The 20,852-nt window shown below is 37.9% G+C and overlaps 1 protein-coding gene across 5 annotated transcripts in view; it reads left to right on the top strand.

Annotated features, from left to right (window-relative positions):
• The window catches only part of ASPH (aspartate beta-hydroxylase), a 32,218-nt gene extending 20,421 nt beyond the window's left edge, over positions 1-11,797 (top strand). For 2 of the 5 annotated variants that reach the window (XM_081205201.1, XM_081205200.1), the window contains 2 exons: positions 6,926-6,970; positions 10,479-11,797. In XM_081205201.1, the coding sequence (XP_081061327.1) occupies positions 6,926-6,970; positions 10,479-10,825 (392 nt within the window). In that variant the 3' untranslated portion in view covers positions 10,826-11,797. Of the gene's footprint in view, positions 1-1,901; positions 4,455-4,538; positions 6,971-10,478 lie in introns of those variants that run through there. The other 3 variants (XM_081205203.1, XM_081205204.1, XM_081205202.1) reach the window with 3 other exon arrangements.
• The last annotated feature ends 9,055 nt before the right edge of the window (positions 11,798-20,852 follow it).

The raw sequence follows: 20,852 nt of genomic DNA, 5'->3' as shown, positions 1-20,852 counted from the left end.
AGAACTTTGTCTATTAAATATGAATAATATGAACAATACTGATTTAGTCGTTCACCAAGATGCTTACCCAATACCTTTACATGCCAAACTTTGGCTTTATGTTAAAAAAAATACATAAACTTTGAGTAGCAGACCTTTGGACAATAAGATGAGCTGTGTGTGTGTGTGTGTGTGTGTGTGAGAGAGAGAGAGAGAGAGAGAGAGAGAGAGAGAGAGAGAGAAGGAGGGAGAGAATGCATATTGATTTGTTTGGGCAGGTGTCAGTAATTTACTGGTTCAGGAGCCTAGTCTTTAGTGGTAACATTATTTTGAAACTGACATAAAAAAGAACTGCACAGTTGTAAAGACAAGATCATGCTACTGTTTCATAGATGTACATGTAATTAGAAATCAGATACTCCCCAGTCCATGACCATGACTGGTTCATATGAGCAGGATAATGAAAGCTTTGCCTCCCTCACAAGGTACGTCTATCTCTTCATCTCCTAAAACAGCCTTGCTGGTGTGATTTTAGGGGTGTTACCCTTACTTTATTAATTGCTCATTTTTGTAGTAGTAGTAATAATAATTTTATTATTTATACCCTGTCCACCTGGCTCGGTTTCCCCAGCCACTCTGGGTGGCTTACAGCATATATCGAAACATAATAAAACATCAAGCTTTGGGTTACAGACACCCATTTGCTTTCTCCTTTTCTTTCTTCTTCAGTCTGTAGTTCCAAGATAAATGCAATCTGACAGCAGTGTTTTCCCAGCAAAGGGAACAAGCAGCTATAATGGGGATCAAGGTTTTTCTAATTCTCAATCACTGCTTTATATAATTCTGCAAGGAAAAAAACAACAACAAAATCATCCTTTAGAAAGGACTCATTTCTTGGTTACTGAACCAATATGCTTTTGCGCTTAGGATATGTTTCCAGAAATGGGGGATCTTTGGCAGTGCTAGACTTGCAAATTAAGGGTATAGGGAGAGGAGTTTGTGATGGGTTTGCACCTGCCTGATATGAATGGTTTGCCATATAAATAATGGGTAGAAGATGGCAGTTTTCTACACCAATAACAAACTGTTAAAAGTGGTTATGAGATTCTCTAATAAAGCCTAGCTTGCTAGGCAGAATGTTGAAGTGCAGGAACATGGCATTTTCAGAAATGCTACCTGTTTCATGCAGAAGGCCAGCAACATGGAAAGATGGGAGGGGTTTGTATGACACAGTAATGTCAGGAAGAATTATTGGGGGAAACTTTCGGAGAAGCCATGCATGCAAAAGAGAGGGGCTATACTTGAATTACATTGAAACCAGGCTGCTAGTGTTTGAAGTAGTGCTCATAAAGATTGTAGAATTTCCCCAAATTTCTTAGGGGAATTGGTCAGGCTGGAGCGCATTCAGTTTGGGATAACTCTTACCTTAGAGAGCTGCTATATCAAGAGATCACAATCTCTTTATATAATTCTGTGGCAATTTATGAACTACTATGTACAGTTCTAGATACTCAGTATCAATAGAATATAATGCTTGAAAAGGTGAGGAAACGGTTAGACCCAAAATGATACAAGTTGTTGAGGCACCTTTTCTGTGAGGAAAGGCTACAGCTTTTGTTTCTTTTTGCATAAGCATGTGTTTAATCCTCTCCCCCATTAGTGGCCTCTAATAATCAACCATCTTGGCAAGGTCAGTAGCAGGAATATGTCTTTGTCAGTATTTTTTAAATTTCTTCAAATGGTTTGTTTCTTGGGTGCTTATTAAATCTTTCAGATTTCTTTTTTACTAATTTTCTTAACCATACTGTTTTAGATTGCTGATCATGAAACAGGCTCTCTTAAATCCTTCTACTTCACTTTCTTTTTTTCCACCTAACTGCTACCTTCTCTCTCTCTCTCTCTTTCCTTTTATTCTTGTGTAGGCTTGACCAAAGATGGCAATAATGAAAATATTGATTCACTTGAGGAAGTCCTTAATATTTTAGCAGAGGAAAGTTCTGATTGGTTTTATGGTTTCCTCTCATTTCTCTATGATGTAATGACTCCTTTTGAAATCATAGAAGAAGAAGAGAGCGATGCTGCAGATGATGTTGATGGTACGTCACAGAATGAAGGGGTTCAGGGAAAAAAGACATGTGTTATTGTGGATTTACAGAACCAATGACTTTAGTTCAGGGATCAAGTTCAATTATCAAAATGCAACAGGCTACTGGGGTAAAACCTGATGTAACCCCTTACCCTCAATGGACATATCAGCCATGTGATGTAATTCACTTGTCAAAAAGCCTTTTTGAGAGAGAGACTGGGGTAAGACAAAAGTGTCTTCAGTAGTATGATTGGTTTCTGTATGGCTTTGTGTCAGTTTGTGCTTTCTTACACTAACTTGTGCTGTGTATTCTTAGCACTAACCTGCACAAGCTCTATGGTAGTAACCTACACTATTAACCCTTAAATGATTCACCTTTCTAATAAAGTGTTAAATTACTATAGACTATTCTGGCATGATTGACAAATTATGTATATATTTATATTTTATATTTTAAGATTCTGCCTACTATTGCATTAAATAAGAAAACTATTACTGAAATTATTTGAATTTGCTACCGATGAGTATTCCTTAATTTTATAATTTATTACATGCTTTTACAGACTTATACAGCAGAATACTGAGGTTACTCAAATTTGTTATGTTAGTAAATCCATTTACTATCTGAAAGAAATAGCATGCAATTGTTGTATATTTTGAAATGAAGCTTTCATTCTTATTTTCTTTATATACTATTTTATCTCTTAAAGGCAGATTTGTTTGTAAAAATTTAGTGGACATTTTTTGAAAGCGAGAACCTGTAAATATGTATTTCTCCTGTAATATTCAACTAATTAAAGCTGATAAATGCAAACTGTCTTTTATGTCTTGCTAAACTGAATGGCTGACTCAGATTTGCTTTTTGATTTTTCTGCTCCGCCGCACCCTCCCCCCATCTCATAGTGAAGGGACTGATTATACAAATGCCTGAGTTCAGCAAGTTTCCATGCCCAGCTTTGTGTGGAGCAAATTAACCTTCTGGAACAGATATGTGTGCAAAATTTTGTGGTGTGTGTGTGTGTGTGTGTGTATGATAAAATCTAGTGCCTGTATTTCATGCACACTGCTGAATAATACTTAGGCTTGTTTGATCTGATATTGCTGATCAAACCTTAGACTGCAGTCCTTTACACACTTTTCTATAAGTAGCAACCATTAAACTCAATGGAGCTTACATCTGAATAAATATGTATAGAATTGCACTGTTTGTCTCAGAATTAGCACATTTGATAGAAACTTTCATGACTCATAAATGTGAGTGTTTAAGTAAAGTGTTCAAGTAAAGTCTACAGCCTGAGGAAGAATTCTATGGATTTTCAAAGCTTGCCTGACATAATATTGAGCACATAATGTGAAAAAGCTACTTTACATTTTGCACAAACTTCTGCTTTCTTTGCTATGGCAGCAATGTGTAAATAATTTGCAGAAGATGCACTTTGCATTTTATTTGTTCCAAATAAAAATACCTGAGCTGAACCCTGGATTTCTGTGACCATCCTCAACTGTATCTGATGCAAAGCAAGTCCATATCTTGTAAAATGGTTGGGCATAACTGTTGTAGAAATATATTAAAACAGTGGTTTTTTATTTATAAATGATATATACTTTGTATGTTTAGTCACAGTGGAATAAATTAATGATAACTTTTGGATACCACAGTATTGTAAGAAAAGAACTTGAAAATCTTGAAGAGCTTGCAAGGAATGTACCTTCGTTTGTTTGGAGTTATCTTCGCTAAAAATAGTTTTGTATACCTGAGAGTTTGAGTTAGAAGTTATTTAGTTGAGACTGATGAAAAGGGCAGTTACTCATAAAATGGCAACCAATAATTCAGGGCTTTGTGGGGCAAAACATAGCCTTTGTCCTTTTGTCACCAGATGTTCAGCAAGAAATTTCATTTTCTTTTCAGTTGCCTTTTCTGTTCTTTGCGGTGGGGTGGGGTACATAATTTGAACAATTGTTTCAGTTTTGAAGCAAAGGTGAGGAAGTGGAGATTTCATTGGTTTTATTTATTTTGCTAAACTTCAGGCTCTTCTAAAATAATAGATTGCTATAGCTGACCCAAGGCTATAATATAACAGATTTCAGACCCTTTATTATTGGTGGCTAAAATTTAATTCTTATTGGAAATGGGTTTCACAGTTATAAACATCTGAGCAGGACCATATAAATAAATGTTAGACAAAATTTGTATTCTATTATGTAATAACAGCAATAATGGTTCAGCTGTGGAGTTTATTTCAGGGACTAGTGATTGTCTTTTAAAAAAATGTATTCGTAAGATTTGCTTGTCTGAATGTTTTGTTAACAAGTTTGTTTTTTTATTGCCCAATGTTTTTTAAAACTTCTGGACCTTTAATACCACTTCCACATTCCTTTGGTGATGAAATGGTAAAACTTCAATCATGTTTGAGGTAACCTTGTTTATGATCTGATCTAAAGTTCATTTGTTTTTTGCTTTTTGTATAAAAAGGAAATAAAGGGAAATCATATAGGTTTGAATCCAGAGAAATGCTGGTGGAAGAGGATGGGTGAAAGGTGACTTCTCTCTCTCTTTGTCCCTACAAAAGTTTTTCCTGAGGTGTACATTGCTGAATGGAGTAGGCTGTGACACGCCAGATTAAGTGGAAGAGGGGGATTACTGAAAATTGGGAGGAGGCATCTTCTGTGAGGCTATTTTTCCTTTGCGCCCAGCATAAAAATAAGCAGGCGGGCAGAGGAGGCTATGTTAGCCTGCTATATTACTAGCCTACATTTATTGCTTGCCTGCTTCTTATTCATAAAAGAGGACTAGAAGAGGTGGGACCAGAGTGCTACTCCTATGAATAAAAAACAGACTTAGTAATTATTTTTGTAGGCTATTAACTTTTATGGGCTTATCTTCACAGCTTGCTAAGGTCTTTGAGAGCATGATAGTCAAAAGAAATCAGTAACTTAATAGCATATCACTGGATCTTTTCAGTTTAGATCTACAGTTTATATCTAGTACAGTATTTTGAAATCTTCTTTCAATCACCATGCTTATTATTTTATTTTATCTTTATGCTCCACCTTCCTACCAAAGCACTCAAGATGGTTTTCAGTTTAAAATAATGTCTTCAGTCTCAGGTGCATGTTTCAAAAGAAAGGAAGAAGAAAACAGGCAAACTCAAATATCAACCCATTCACACTCTTGCGCTCTGTAATTTGAGAACTGGTTGAATAATGAAGTTATGCGGTGACAAGGTAGAATGGTCATTGCAGTAGGCACTTTGGGGAAGGAAGGAGCCAAATGGTAGTTCCCAGTCAGCTAAGGCAGGGAGCCAAGCTGCCTCACTTTAGCAACTAAGACAGCCAGGTGGCGTGTTTAGGAGTAGACGTTAGTATTCAGAAGTAATAGTTCTTGTTCATTTGGAAAACCAGTCCCAACCCAAATCTCCTTTTATATGGTCAGTACCTGCATTTGTTCATGACCCACTTCACTATAGCATTTTGAACTTTGTCTACCTCAGCAGCAGTTACACATAGCTTTCTGTTGCATCTGAGTTTAGAAAGTTTTAACTAGCTTTAGTTTCCTACCAAGCCAGGATATAAATACATGTTTTAAAGTTTAAATACATGTTTTAAAGTTTGCTCAATATGAGGTCTTCATTTGGAGCCATTAACCGTTGTTTCTTAGTTTGGACATAACAGAAATCTTCCTAGCTTGCTTCCCCACTTGCACAAAGGAAAGAGTGAAGTGGCTCTGTGCAAGTGTGTGAACCTTGTTCAACTTTGGATTATTAAGCTGAGGTATGATATTCCAAATGCATCAATTGTGGTCGCTTTAGTCTAGTAATATATGCTGAATACGAATATCATTCATAAAATAAGTAAGAGAAAAGGATATTCATACTGGGGGAAAACAAGCTTTCATTTTTGTGATGTATCAATTTTTTAAACATCATGTTTCTTTTTCTGCAAAGTGAAGTCATTTAAAAAGTTTTGTGACTCAAGTGTTCCTTAATTTAAATCTTATAGTAACATGGCCACAAAATGTTCCACTGAACTAATGTATGCCATTCTTAGGTATGGAAGATTCTTTCACATGAATCCATATGTTTGGAAACAGATAAAATATTAAAGCATAAGATAGCATCCTTTTAGTTTATGCTTTCCCATACTTGTTACATAATCCAAACAGCACTTTTTCATAATTGATAGTTTAGCTTATGAGCCAATTACCAATGAAAAAATCCTATTTGGAATTCTCTTTGTTTTTGCGATACATCTTTCACTTTCTCTTTGAGAACCACCAGTTAGAAAACCCATATAACAGTATTACTGATTTTTTTTCCATTAGACACACACACACACACAGAGAGAGAGAGAGAGAGAGAGAGAGAGAAAGAGAAAGAGAGAGATGCTGTTCTCGGATCAATTGAGATGGTGATGACTAATAGAGCTCCCCAAACTGGAGAGCTTTAAAAGCCAGAATAAAAGCAAATAAAATAAGACCATAGATAACAAGATTGCAATACACTAAAAGTCTAATGGAATAAAATGTATTTACCACCCTCTCATCAGAATGGAATTTCGTTACTGGGGTACTGCTATAGAAAAGGTCCTTTCCTGTGACCTTACCAATTACAGCTTTCATATTTGATGAAATGAGAGAGACTGGGCCTATTATACCTGTGTATGGCTTATTTTGAAAGCTTTGTTTAATGGAACACTTCCAGAAAACAGAACAGTCAGGTATAAGTATTTTTTAAGGTCTGATGTAATTTTGGCGCTGTTTTATACTGGGTCATCTCTCTCTCTCCCCCCCCCCCCCATGTGTATAGCATCTTAAAGACTTAAAACAATGTTTGTAACTTGTTTTCATCTTATGATAATCAGGGGAGCCACCAGGAGGGGTTGCCAAGAGAAAGGCTAAAGTCAAAGGTACTTTGCTACTGGAGCATTAGTGACCTCTTGTGCACACTGATTATGAATGCCTGAAATGCATGTGTTTTACCATCTTGTTAAATGTGTCTACTAATTCTGGATGCAGTTCGTACCAGTGTGATTTCACATTCAAAATGTACTGAACAAAACAAAAAAAAAGCATTAGTTTTGGGTGCTCTTCAGCATCCTACATAATTAGATCTACAGTACTTTAAAAACTTAATTTCTAATCCAGCTGCAGGCTATGTGTGTGTGTGGATCTGCATATTTCTCCTGCTGGATGAGGAATCCTGTGTGCAAATTGATGCAGTGCATGCGATTCTGTAGGATTTGGGACAAGGCATGTGCAACCAGGGGCAAATATAAAGATTGGATTCCTACTAGTCAACTGTCTGGGAAGGAAAAATAGGATGCTACATTCAGTCTTTCTTATCAAATATCTAACTAGCAGAATTCTAGCTGAATTTTACCAGTGATGCATGAGAATTTCTGATCACTGAGTGCACACCTTTGGATCAAGGCCTTTGGGCAAAGAATTCAATCATTTGGATAGATAAGGCTTCTACAATGTGCATGGCATATGAAATACTATATGGTTTACATATTGTTACCCCAAGCATTCTGCTCAAAATATGCTGGGCCTTTCTTAATTAGAGTTCGTGTCTTCCTGTTGAAGGAGAAATGTTCCCTTTTTATGTTTCATTGTAATATCATAGTCTTTTTATTCTCAGGGCTTTATTTATTTATTTATTTATTTCTAAATTTTATACACTGTGAAATATCTTAAAGCAGTGTACAAAAAGAATAAAAGAATAAAATTATTGGTTAAACCAGTTAACAACAACTATTAAGGAGAACTTTTTTAAAAAGCAAAATCAGCAATAAACTAAAAACATCCACCAAAGTCCTCTCCACCACCTTCCTTCAAAAAGGAGGTATTTGCAATTGGTCAGTAGTTGTTCCAGTCTAAGGGGCCCAGAGCCAGTTTCTTTAGGAGCGGTTGTACCACTGCCTCTTTCAAGGCAGGAGAAACCATTTCCTCATGCAACGAAGCATTAACCATGCTCTGAACCCAACAAGTTAGTAATGCTAATCTTAAAAGATTTTTATTCCAAATGCATTGCTCCTATTTCCATTCACGGTAGAGGGATTGCAGATCACTTGATATTTTATTGTAATCACCTTTCGCAGTTTTTTTTTTTTTAAAAAAAAGGTGTAGAAGAAAAGGCCTTGTTGGGAAGAGTGGACTAAATAACGTTTAGCAAATGTTTGTTCTCTATCTCACACTTGCTGGAGAATGTGAGCTGGAGAACATATTGGAAGGAAAGGCCAGCTAGAAGGGTGCTTTTACCCCACCTGAACCTCCTGAATCCTCCCTTTCCCCGAAATTACTTCTGACATTAGAGTTTGGCTGCAAGAGGAGAGGTAATTACCTAATGGGGAAATTTTTGGCAGGTTCTTAATTCTTGCCCCAGTCTGCAGATCCTCTCTTCCCCATGTTTCCTCATAATTTCCTGAATATTTAATTCAGAAATGCCTGCATGTGTGTTGGTGGTTTTCTTTTCCATATTAGCTAGTACTTGATTGGATTTGAGTTTTACCTGAAGTGGCATTTTTGTCATGTAATTAAAACACTAATTATGGTATCAGCATTTTTTAAAAAATTAAAGGCAGCTACAATACTTCAGATCTATTTCAGTATTAATCTATTGAAATAATATTGTCAGTTTTAATCACAAACTGAATGCACATTTGTGTGACTCAATCATTTTCATAAGTCTGCATATATAACTTTCTAACTATTTTAAAACCATTTTATAACGATATAGTATTTTTGGCCTCTAATAAAAAATCGTCTACATGATGGTTATCATTAAAATCAGGTGTTTTCAGTAGGATCTTATTTTTATCTTGTGTTTACAGCACAATGGAAATACTCCATGCAGTGTCTTCTTTACAAATCATGACCTCTGGAGTCAGTTTAACATTTGTAAAATTAGCCTATAAAACGGGTGGGGGAAGCTGTCATCCTCCGAATGTTGATGGATTTTAGTTCCAATCAGCTCCAACCAGCATGCCCCAAAGGTCAGGGATGATGGGAGTTGTGGGCATGCACAAATTCCTCATTCCTGTTTTATGGGGTCACAGCCATTTAACTTCAAATGAGTTGCAGTACTCACCTAAGGGTGCCTAACTTTGTTTTTCACTTATCTTTTTCAAATATATGTAACATCATGCATAGTTTTAGCCAGTGTTTTTTTTCTGGGGGGACGCAGGGGTATGCATACCCCTAAACATTTTGTGAATCTAAGTTTGGCCTCATTGAGGGGCAGTATTTCAATATGAGTAGGAAAATGAGAATACCCCTAAACATTTTTTTAAAGGAAAAAAAGCACTGGTTTTAGCATTTGTGAATTGAGATTAGTCATGTTTTCTGTTAGTTCAATGATCCAGCCCTATGAGTACAGGATAGCAGATAGCACTGCCCTTTGCATAAGGGCAGAGGTCAAGGAGATCTTAAGAGAAAAGACCAAGCAGATGTAAAAAGTACAGTAGCAGAATGATTGAAGTAGGGATGGGGAATCTGTGGCCCTCCAGAAATTGTTGAACTACAGCTTCCATCATTCCAGCCACAGCTTCCCCAACCCTGACTTTAAAGTATGCAAATTTAATTCAGCGTATGTTTGAACTGCTTCCTCTCTTTTACGATATCCCCAACCCCTCAAAATCCATGGACTGTATAAAAGCTGAGTGAACACAGTTCTGCTTGCACAGTGGGACTTTTACTTGCCTCTCCTTTCCCTGTGCACGCCCAAAATGTGCTTTGGAGGGTCCCCCAATCCTCTCAAACAGATTTTATGGGAGCTACAGGAGAGGAAGGGGAAGTTTCACTGTACAAGCCAAAGTCTGTAGCGTGAGCAAGATGGCAGTGTTGGATATGCAAATTTTAGATACATTATAAGGAGGTTATGCCAGTTATAGACCTCTTGTAAAATAGGCGAATACATTTTATAGTCATTGATTTCTATTTAACAGTGTGTCTCTTTTCTAATTTTATTTAGTAGCTCATCAGGTAGCATGATGTTTTTTAAAAAGCTGGCAGCCGAATCATTTTTCAGGCAATTGAAAATTCTTTTAACATATTTAATTAAGAAATGTATACGTCAGTTTCTCTAAGGCCACTTACAATACATAAACCCCTTGAAATAGGAGAACTAGTTTAGATACTGTTAAAGTTGGGGAAATAGAACAGTTTTCATCTGATGCTGAAGAATAAGTTTGGGGAAGCCCTATAAAATAGGAAGTTATTTCCCTTGGCACATCCCAAGTAAGGCTTGCTACCTGCAATTCTTTTGACAGTACTAATACTGTGTGATCAAGTTCTTTTGAATTGCAACTATGAATTTGTGATGTGAAGTTGGAATGTGAGTTTGGTTTACTAATATCCAGTGTCTTGATGTGTGTTCCTTAATGAACATTTCCCCTTTTTTAAATGGGAAAATAGAAAAAATAAAAGAGATCAAAGAACCAGCCAAGAAATTGAAAGAGAAGCAAGAAGGAAAGAAGGAAACCAAAGATGAAGAGAGGAAGAAAACCAAGAAGAAAGTTGATGACTTGGAGAGAAAGGATAAGAAAGTTGCTGATGATAAATCCAAAAAAGAATCTGAAAAGGTTAAGCGAGACAGGAGAGGTGAAAAGGAGAGATCAGGGTTAGACAAGAATCTTAAAAATAAAGAGATAAAAGAATCAGCTAGTGGCAAAGAGAAAGAAATTAAAAAAATAGCTAAAGCCCTTTCTAAAGCATCTGATAGCTCAGCAAAGGATGAAGAGAAGAGGAAAAAAGTAAAATGATACTATTTTCATATCGGAATGTTGCTTCAGTTAGAACTGATAGCACGAGAATGTAATATAGCACCACTAAGGCAATTTGTCTTTAGCTTGTTAGAGTAAACAAGATGACAGAATCATTTGCACAAACAGCCTTAGAATATGTATGAAATTGTAAGCATGAAATAAGATAGACTGCTATGAAATTCCAATTTGTACATAGTATGTCTGATAATGTCTTGTACATTCTTATTGTACTGAGATCATTTATATAATGGAATGTTTTTGGTACTCAGTATGTCACACATAAGGCTAATACAAAAATAAAACACTGAAATATTTGTAAGTGTTGTTTTACACTGGGAAGTAGAAGTATTAGGGGAAATAAGGTAGACAAGTTTTCAATTTTTTGTCTGTTCAATGAACATGATCCAATTTATACACTTGGAACGATGGAAAATCTTATCAATATGCATATCACTCTAGAAAGTGCAACAAAACACATCTTTTTCAACTATTCAGAAAATAAATACATGGAAGAATGAAAGCTCAAATGGAGCAATGAAAAAAAGTGAAGAACAGGTGTAAAATAAGTAAGAACATTTCCTACAAATTATATCTTCATTGCTACCCCCTCTGTTTGCATTTTACAGACGGCACTGGTTTTGTTTCCTGTTGGGTAGAAAGTAGAACATACTATTATATATGTTTTTAAATAAACCTTGAATATAATCTTTTCCAAAATGATATTTGGAATAAGTCCATTTGCTGTTTTAATCTTGACATGGAGAATACTGTGTCAAAAAGTATTTGGGGCGAGGGGGAAATCTAGGAAATCTAGGTCTCAACAGACATTGGTATATGTGCTATGATCAGTGCAAGGTTTGAAAATATATGGTTGTGTAGCTCTTTGTGTCTCTGGCCTTACCACAAGAAGTACTCATATATGGGTGACAAAGTACAATTTTGACACAAAAATAAAAGCAACATATTTTAGCCTTGTTTTTCAGTAATCAACACATTTAGAATTCTCATGAGATATAATGCTTTACTTGATCATGTGAAAAAACCTATGCAATTTAAATTTTAAACATCTGTGTGGGTCTTTCTGGGACCATCTCTTCCATGTTTTCTGAAATGTACATTGGATTATGTATTTGCATCCCATTGTCAAATTTTCACTTTTGTGTGAACTATTGCATGAAATAGTGGATACACGCTATAGTAACATACTTGAATGGCAGAGAGATGAGTGGGGAACAAAGCGTAGAATACAATAATAAAATACCAGCACTTCCCTAATACCAAGGGTTATATATTTGGGTTGATCAGTTTATAGCTAGATTTTTTTTTTAAAGGGTGGTGGAAGTTGGAAATTAATCTCCCAATGTAAATGGCTTCTATCCTTTTGTTGTGAGCCAACCCAACCCTATTCTGTCGCTTCTCACCCCTTAGCTTATAATGCTCTGCATGAGTAATCAAATTTAGGTAGAGCCCTTGGGTTTTGCAAATTTCAGGTGCTGCTGTTTTCCCTTCCACCTCCAGCTTACATTTTGGGAAAGCTTTTAGGAAAGAGAAGAGACTGGCAAATGAGCTGGTGATTGGGGAGCTTTTAGATGTTTCCAAGCTTTGAATGATGTTTATGAGAAGCCTGAGTTTTTTAAAAAAGAAAATCCAGAAAAGTGTAGGTGGACTCAGCCCATTCACAATCAAGGCAAGTTTCTCTCCAAACTGATATGAGTGGGTCTAACCATTTCTCATTCAGCTGAGATTGATATTCCGTCAGCAAAGGTCAGACTGTCACTTTTCCGTATAGCAAAGGGGATTTGTGCCTATAGCACACACAGGTAGTACATTGATTAGTGTTACAAACAATTTGTCCACAAAGACAGGTTCCTGCAAAGCAGTATTATAGGGCCTGAGGACCAGGGTGGACATGGAACTTTCTGGCTTATTTATATGTTTCTGAGAATGAAAAACTCCATGTGGCGTGAGACCTTCCTGCTTACCTCAACATCTGTACATTTGGTACTGCATCTGAATGGTGTGGATGTACAGAATTTATGGTTACAGACATTAAGGGCTGCCTCTCCCCCATATGAACTGACCTGGACCCTGTAATAATTATCTAAGGCCCTTCTGTATGTGCCTTCTCCACAAAAGGTCAGAAGAGTGACAACATGAGAACAGGCCTTTTCCTTGCAGTCTTCCTGTTTGTGGAATGCTCTTTGAGGAAGGCTCATCTGGCGCCTTCATTACATATCTTTAGGTGCTAGGTGAAAACATTTCTCTACAACCAGGCCTCTGGCTGATCAGCATTCCATGGCCTTTTAAATGTGTTTGTGGGAGGGGTTTTGTTTTATTATTTGGTTTTTGTTTTGTTTTGTTTTGCGCGTGTTGAGAACTGCCCTGTGATCTTTGGATGAAAGGTGGTATACCAATTTAATAAATAATGATAATAATTTGATCTTTACCTCTAACAAATGAAGATTCAGCAACATGAAGACTGAGTGTGTACCATTTAGATGCTACATCTAGTTCATAGCAACTTTTAGGGTAGTTCATATTTTACTTTATTTTGGATTGAAATATACAGGTTGAATTTTTTGAGAAACTATTTTGCAATTCTACATACAGAAAATCATCAAAACCATGCACATTCTTGTATGAAATGAGTTTACAGTAAGATTCCCTTTCCAATAAAGTTTAATGTACCAGTTTGTTCTGAAAGAAGAATGAAGAAACTGACAGTGCAATTCTATATACATTTACTCAGAAGTAAAGCTCTTTATGCTCAAAGGGAATTACTCTAACATGGGTGTGAGTAGGATTGCAACCTTAGTGTCCATTTAGTAAAATCACAGAGTGCCCTGTTCTCTATGACATAATCCACCAGAAAATTATGGATGTTCTTTTGTGCCGCTTCTGTTTACTGCAGTAAGGGTTGCACCAAAGGTTTTGGTGGACTATACTAGCAGTTTGTAAACTTATAAATGCTACAGAAGATATGTTAAAAACACTGCTCAGAAATGCTTCCCTTTACTTTAAAATTGCAATGGATAAAAATGAGTCCATCAAATTCCATTTTCTTGAAGTGGACAATGATCACTGTAGATGTGCAGGCCTTTCCTACTGAGCCCACTCATGATTTTCTTTGCTTTGTTGTGCAGTATTGATGGAATATTGCCAATGTGGTCAAGTTCATGCCGAATATGAATTTTGAGGAATTGTCTTGACCAAAGATGCTAAATGATAAGATTGTAGCATGGTATTTGGATTTGACAGGTCAAGTGGCTGGATCTGTAACCTGTCTCCCATTTGAAAAATGTTTACATCCATTATTTAGATCAGGGAAAGGAAACTGTGGTTCCCCCACAACTATTAGCCATATTGATTAGAACTTAAAGGAACTACAATGCAACATTTGGAGATCCACAGGTTCTCTTATCACTAGTTTAGTCGTTTGATGGAAATGCCACTAATTTATACCACTTCTAGCTAGAAAAACATGTTTGTTTTTAGTGGTGCAAAATCTATTAATTGTATGTCAGGAGCATTTTACATGTGGAAGCATTCAAAATATATTGCCTCCTTTTTTCTGCCTGTAATCTGAAGTAGTACAATCCAGAATTCTATTTGTATGCTGCCTTATTCTGTATAATGTATAGATTAGCTCTTCCTATCTTTCACTCTCAAAAGTGGGCCATGGAGAAGGTCCTCAGAAACAGTTTAGGGGAAAGAGAGGTTGAGACATTGTTTTCACTCTTCCCCCTGAGCCCCTCAGTCTAGAATCTTAACCTTGGAAAGATACCTTCCTCCTTCTCTACCCATGAGCTGGCTTTGAGTGGGAGGCAGTATTTTCATTAGACATACATTGCTTCACTTCATTCTTCTTCCCTTTACCCCAAGCCAGTTCTTCTTGTTTCATCAATGGTAATGATCTCTATACTGGATAGGGGAGGTGTTGGTGTGTGGGGTGGGGGTTTAAATAAGGAATGAAGCAAGGGTGAAGGGTTAGGAACAGAGAAGAGCTTCAACCTTCATTTGGAAACAGCTACTATCCCAAATCCACCTTTGGCTTCTGCTTAACAACTAAATACCGTATCTATTTTAGAAGAAGTGGCCCTGATGTTTGTAGTACTATCTTTTGATGCTCTAAGTAATTAAAATTTAAGAGTGCCATCCAGAGACACATATAAGTTCACAGCAGCATTTGGAGAGATTTCCTTGAAGCAGCCCATAACCCCATATTTACAGAGCAACTTTGGGTTTTGGTAAAAGGAAACTGATTTAAAGGCAGCTGGAAATGAAACCAGTTCATACAGAGAAGTTTACCTTTAAGAAGATGCTGCAACAGGCTCCAAAAACTGGTTTTAAAAAATGAAAAAATGTTGGACTTTGAAATACAATGTGATACTTCTGTAGGCTGTGTGTAGTGTGTACTCTCCTTTTTGGTAGTCTTTAGATTTGTGGGCTTGGATCCAGACTTTGCTCCCCGTGGTGGGAGACTCCTTTGAGCAGAGTTCTGATCAGGGGACTCCTTCACAGACAGAAGGGGAAGGTGGCAATTCCTCTTTCCTTCCCTTAAAGCCCTCTGAAAAAATAATATTGTGTGGGGTTACAGGGAAATCAGGGATGAGTGGACGTTTCCTCTTCCCTCTTCCCTCAGCATGATCCCTCCACTGGATCAAAAGCGTAAATGGAAGGAGCCGTTACAGTCTTTCTAAGTTTGGAGTCAACCCCTTGTCATTATCTCAGTGATACCTAAGAAAGCCAAAATGTTGAATCAGAAAGGCTAAAGTTAACTTTATAACTAAACAATGCAGGACTTAAAGAAAGATCTGTCCCAGAACAGCAAAAGCCAAGAGATGCTGAAGAGGTTATCCAACCTACAGAGGAGCCACATGGGAGAGCAGGTAGGTTCTCATGCAAACTAAGTCATAAAAAAATAAACTCCAGTCTTGCCTATCTTTTTGTATGGTAGAAGCTTTACAGCATCTGCTCTACAGCAACTTGTCCTCAATGAGAGGTTTGCAGATCTTGTCATACTGAAATTCCTCTTCCATAATGTTAACACTATGGGAATGCTTTCAGAATGGTTCCATTGAGGTAGTGATATGCATAATGTCACATTGAATTTCTTTCTATTTAGATATTTCATGAAAGATTAGTCAGCAGGACAAACCTAGTTTCATTTCTGGTTCATGAATTGTTGTGTGTACTTCACCAGCACAAAATCATTCTGAACTCATCTCTCAGGGAAGTAAACATTATATGAAAATATTCCCCAAATCAGAAAAGATAAAAACAGAGGGTGGCATCCAATGTTATGTGAGTGGACTTCTCCTTCCTTGCTTCTTCCCTGAAGCACCATGCCCATACCCCAACTTCTCTGCAGCCCTCCAGAACAGATCTGGGGGGGGGCTATAGGAGGAAGGCTGTATATGTTCCACCAGCAGTTTAGGTTCCCCCTGGCAGATGAACACTGTTGGACTGCACCCCAAAATGAAATAGCTATTGAAAACATCTTTGGATGTATATTCATTTGATAGATTCTCCATATAACCTTTAAATCTTTTCAAATAAAATATTAATTAGCATAAATAATAAAAGTAGTTTCTTTACTAGAGTTCTTTATATCAGGGATTGAACTGTAGAAACACCCTAAACAGCTATCTGTTACACTGTATACATATGCCAGTGCAATCATTTATTTTGTTTTTGTTTTTTGCAACTCTTAGCATGACAAATATTTTTCTTTGTTTCAGGCACTGAGTATTGTAAAAAGAAATGAGTATTTTATATAATGGGGTGGGTCCAGGTTAAATATTTTAAAGACACTTAAAACAATATGCAAGTTTCCTAGTACTTGGAAGTCTTCTTGCAATATGTACATGCCACTGATTAGTGCTACATTCATTATGTGCAATGTAAAATTTCATCATTACATTGGCATACATCTGTGTGGAAAATAGTCAATCACTTTACACGGTTAACTTTACAAACGTTCAGGACTTGTAATTAGCTGTTTTCACTTGGTCACTATTCAAAATCACATTATATGAATCTGTGTTCCTTTTTTTAGAATTATGGAAACTTTTAACATTTTATTTATTTATATATTTGAGAGATTTCTATACTGCCCAGTATAAAAAATGGCCACAGGGTAATGTGCAACAAAACAATACAATGCAGTACATAGTAAGCAACATAAATATCAAAAATCCCAGATCCATATTACCATATTTTTCGCCCTATAGGACGCACTTTTTCTCCTCCAAAAATGAAGGGGAAATCTGAGTGCGTCCTATGGGGCGAATGCAGGCTTTTGCTGAAGCTTGGAGAGCGAGAGGGGTCGGTGCACACCAGCCCCTCTCACTCTCCAGGCTTCAGGAAGAGACATCTGCAGCCTAGGCAGCCCTGTGGGAGGTCCCGCAGGGCTGTCTAGGCTGCAGATAGCAGCCTGCCGCCCAGCGCGAGGGGCGCCCTGAAGCAGAGCGCCCCCTGCGCCCGGCAGACATCCGCAGCGTGGGGAGCCTTGCAGGAGTTCCCCGCAGGGCTCCCCATGCTGCGGATAGCAGCCTGCTGCCCGGCGGGCAGGGCGCCCTGAAACAGAGCGCCCCTTGCGCCGGGCAGACATGGGCCAGCCCCACAAGCTCGGGGGACAGCAGGGAGGTGCAGCACCGCCATCCCGCTGTTCCTCAACCTGGTTCGGTTTCCCGACCTGCTTTTTGGGGGGAAATAAAGGGGGGGAAATTTCCTTTATTTCCCCCCAAAAAAACTAGGTGCGTCCTATGGGCGGAGCGTCCTATGGGACGAAAAATACGGTAACTTGGCTGTAGATTTGTATTTCTCTGTGTAGGTTTTACCAATATATTGCTCTTGTGGTACAGTAAGTAATTGGTTCTGCTTCATAAGCTCCCATTGTTGCTCTAATTCCAGGTTGTGGACCTTGGGGTTCTAGTAAAAAACAATGTAGATTCCACAAGCCTAAAGTCTGCCTTTGTACGTATGATAAAACCTTGCAGGCTGTGCTTGCTTATATTCAGACATTTTCATTGTCATGAGGGCTGCAAAAGTGCTTTGTGTAAAAAGGAAAGCTAAGATCCTCAGGAGTCTAGATAGTTCAGCATAGCAGATTCTACCCCATACTCCCAGCTCATGGAAGATGCACTGTTAATCATTATGGATAGTTTCAAATTATTTAAACTTAGAGGTGACTAACCTGTGTCCTTCAGATGTTGGATTCCAACCCACATTCACTCATGGACAGTGATGTGATGCGGAATGCTTCGTCCATCTCTACTAGATTTATTTTATTTTACAAAACGTATACACTGTTTGACTGTAAAACAGCAACAACCCCCCTCAAAGTTCTGTACAATAGCCTTGTGCTTAACTATAGTCTCATACTGTTAATTTATGGAATCACAGAATCATAGATAACCAATGGTTATCTAGTCCAATGCTCTGCAATGCAGGAATCACAGCTCAAAAAATCCCTGACAGATAGCCATCCAATCTCTGTTTAAAAACCTTCAATGAAGGAGAGTCCACCAGCTTCTGTGGGTACATGTTTGTGAAATGTACAGGCACCACCCCACTTATGCATGTTCACGTCATGTGTGACTGCACATATGCATTGTATCAGGAACCCAGAAGTAGGGGAAGAGACCTGAAGGGCCTCAACAAAGCCCTGCTGTGCTTCCAGCTTGCAGGGAGACCTTCCCCAGAGCCCAAAAAGGATGTCCTCTTTGAGCTCTGGGAGGGTCTCCTGGTGAGTCAGAGGTGCAGTGGGGTGCTTTTCACTTAAGGGCATTTCACTTATGTGTGCAGAGGGCCAGCACAGGCTCCCCTGTGTAAGTGGGGAGTCACCTGTATATGAAAAAAGCCTGAATAAAAAATGCCATATATCATGTTTACCAAGTCTATAGGGAAACATGCTCACTTTCCCTAAAAGTATTTGTTTTCTGGTTTTTGAGTTCAGTCTCTTCTTTCTGCTGACCTTTGATGTATTCTCTAAAATAATGTAGAACACAAGAGTGCTGAAGCAGAACCAGAAGAGGAAGATGAAATGGACACTTTGCTACGTCAAGTTCTTGAATCAGAGTTTGGTATGAATGAATACTTTGTCCATGGACTTCTAAAGAGAAATTTTAGAAGTAACCAATTATTTTGATCAGTTAAAAATTGTATGTAGCTAGTTACCGATCTTTCAAAACATTCTTGCTGCTGGTTGGAAATAACTGTTTGCTTTCCAAAATGCAATAATGACTGTAGTGGCTAATGACCTGCCTCTCATGTGTTTGTCCAATGATACCAGTTTATAGAATTATCCCATAATAACAGTAAATGCTTGAGGCGCAATATCAGAGCTAAGCACTCTTAAGATCCACTGATTTCTGTGAAAGGAGTAATTTTAAACTTGTGGGTTGGATGTGGACATTTCCCTCCACAAACAGAAGGGCTCCAGTCCAACAGAGGCTTTCATTCCACTTTACTGGATGCTCCTGCTGGCAAAAGGGGAAGAAGACGATTTTTGGCAGGACCTAGAAGATCAGGGTTCAAATCCCCACTATGCTATGAAGCTCACTGGAGGATCTCGGACCAGTCACTGTCTCTCAGCCTAGCCTACTACACAGGGTTGTTGTGAGGATAGCATGAAGAGGGGGAGAACTGTGTAGCTTTCTTGAGTTCCTTGAAGGAAATAAATGTAATAATAATAATAATAATAATAATAATAATAATAATAATAATAATAAAATGACCAAGGAGTCCCCTGTGCAACTTCCCATACTGTTCTTCAGGGTCTCCTAATACTCTGGGACAGATTTTCAAGGTGCACAGAGAGCTGTCTGAGGAAGGGGGGGTCTCCAAAAATGGTGTCCCCTTCCTCCAGTTAGCAAAATTCCATCTGGATTCAACCCAGTGGGCCTTAAGTGTGTTTGGATTGTACCAATGATCTGTTTAGAACGGCGGTCATTACAGAATGCAATTGGGACTGTTCTGTTGATATGCTGCTTTTCTAACATTTTAAGAAAAAATAAATGAAGCGGATGAAGAAACAGATTTTCAGGAGGAGAATAGTGAAGTACCTGAAGTTCCCACAGAACAGGATGTCTATGATGGAGACCTTGAAGATAAAGTGCCAGAAGTATTAGAAACACCAGAATCTTTCTATGAAGGTACCTGAAATATTAAGAGTATTCGGCATGTTTTTCTTTTCTTTTTCTTTTTTTGAAAGAGATTAAGAAGGTGGTGAGATATTTTACTTAGACTTTTATGGAATAAATATATGTCTTTGAGTTCATTCAGTTCAGTCAAACATGGTATGTCATCAAGTCTGTTTCAAATGACTTGTATACTGTATTGTGACCCGGTTTGGACGTAATTGGAAGGAGAGTTTAGTGAATGGAAGAAGACTGCAGCACCATGTGTGCCCTTCCTTCTGCCTTCCCCCTCTCATGCATGAATTCCTCCCATGTTCTTGTATTTAGGCATACATCTAACCTGAAGCCTAAGATTCTGAAAATGGTGGTTTTATCAGGATGTTCAAAATATTTAGAAGTATGCTTGGATTCATTTTAACCTGAATTGATGTTGCTCAAACCAAGATGCAAGGAGGCATGAGGAAATTCACTTCCAATAAAAGAAGTATTGGAAGACAGCACAAATGGTTCTGTGGTCTACTCCAGTCCTTACATTCTAGTTCCAGGATTATGGCTACTCCAAGCATATGTGTCTAAAAACTGTTAGATTAATTGGGCACTTTTCTGAAAATTGACAGTATTTTCACATAGCAGTAGGTGGTATTCAACAAAGTATTTGCAATAGCATAATGGGATTTACTTGCTCTATTCCTCCCCCCCCCACCTCCCACAAGCCCTGCCCTGTCCCCAAATGTGCTCTGGAAGGTTGGGGGAAATCCCCGAACAGCTTTTTGAGACATAGAGGGGGAGAAGAAGTGCACTGACGAAATGTTCTTCCTAGTGCTACACTGAATACAATCTTTTATGTACCTTCAAAAACAAATATTTCCCTTATTTTTCAT

Source organism: Podarcis bocagei (assembly GCF_964188305.1).
Source record: "Podarcis bocagei genome assembly, chromosome: 8".
Classification (NCBI taxonomy): domain Eukaryota; kingdom Metazoa; phylum Chordata; class Lepidosauria; order Squamata; family Lacertidae; genus Podarcis; species Podarcis bocagei.
This window is presented reverse-complemented; position numbering and strand designations above follow the sequence as displayed.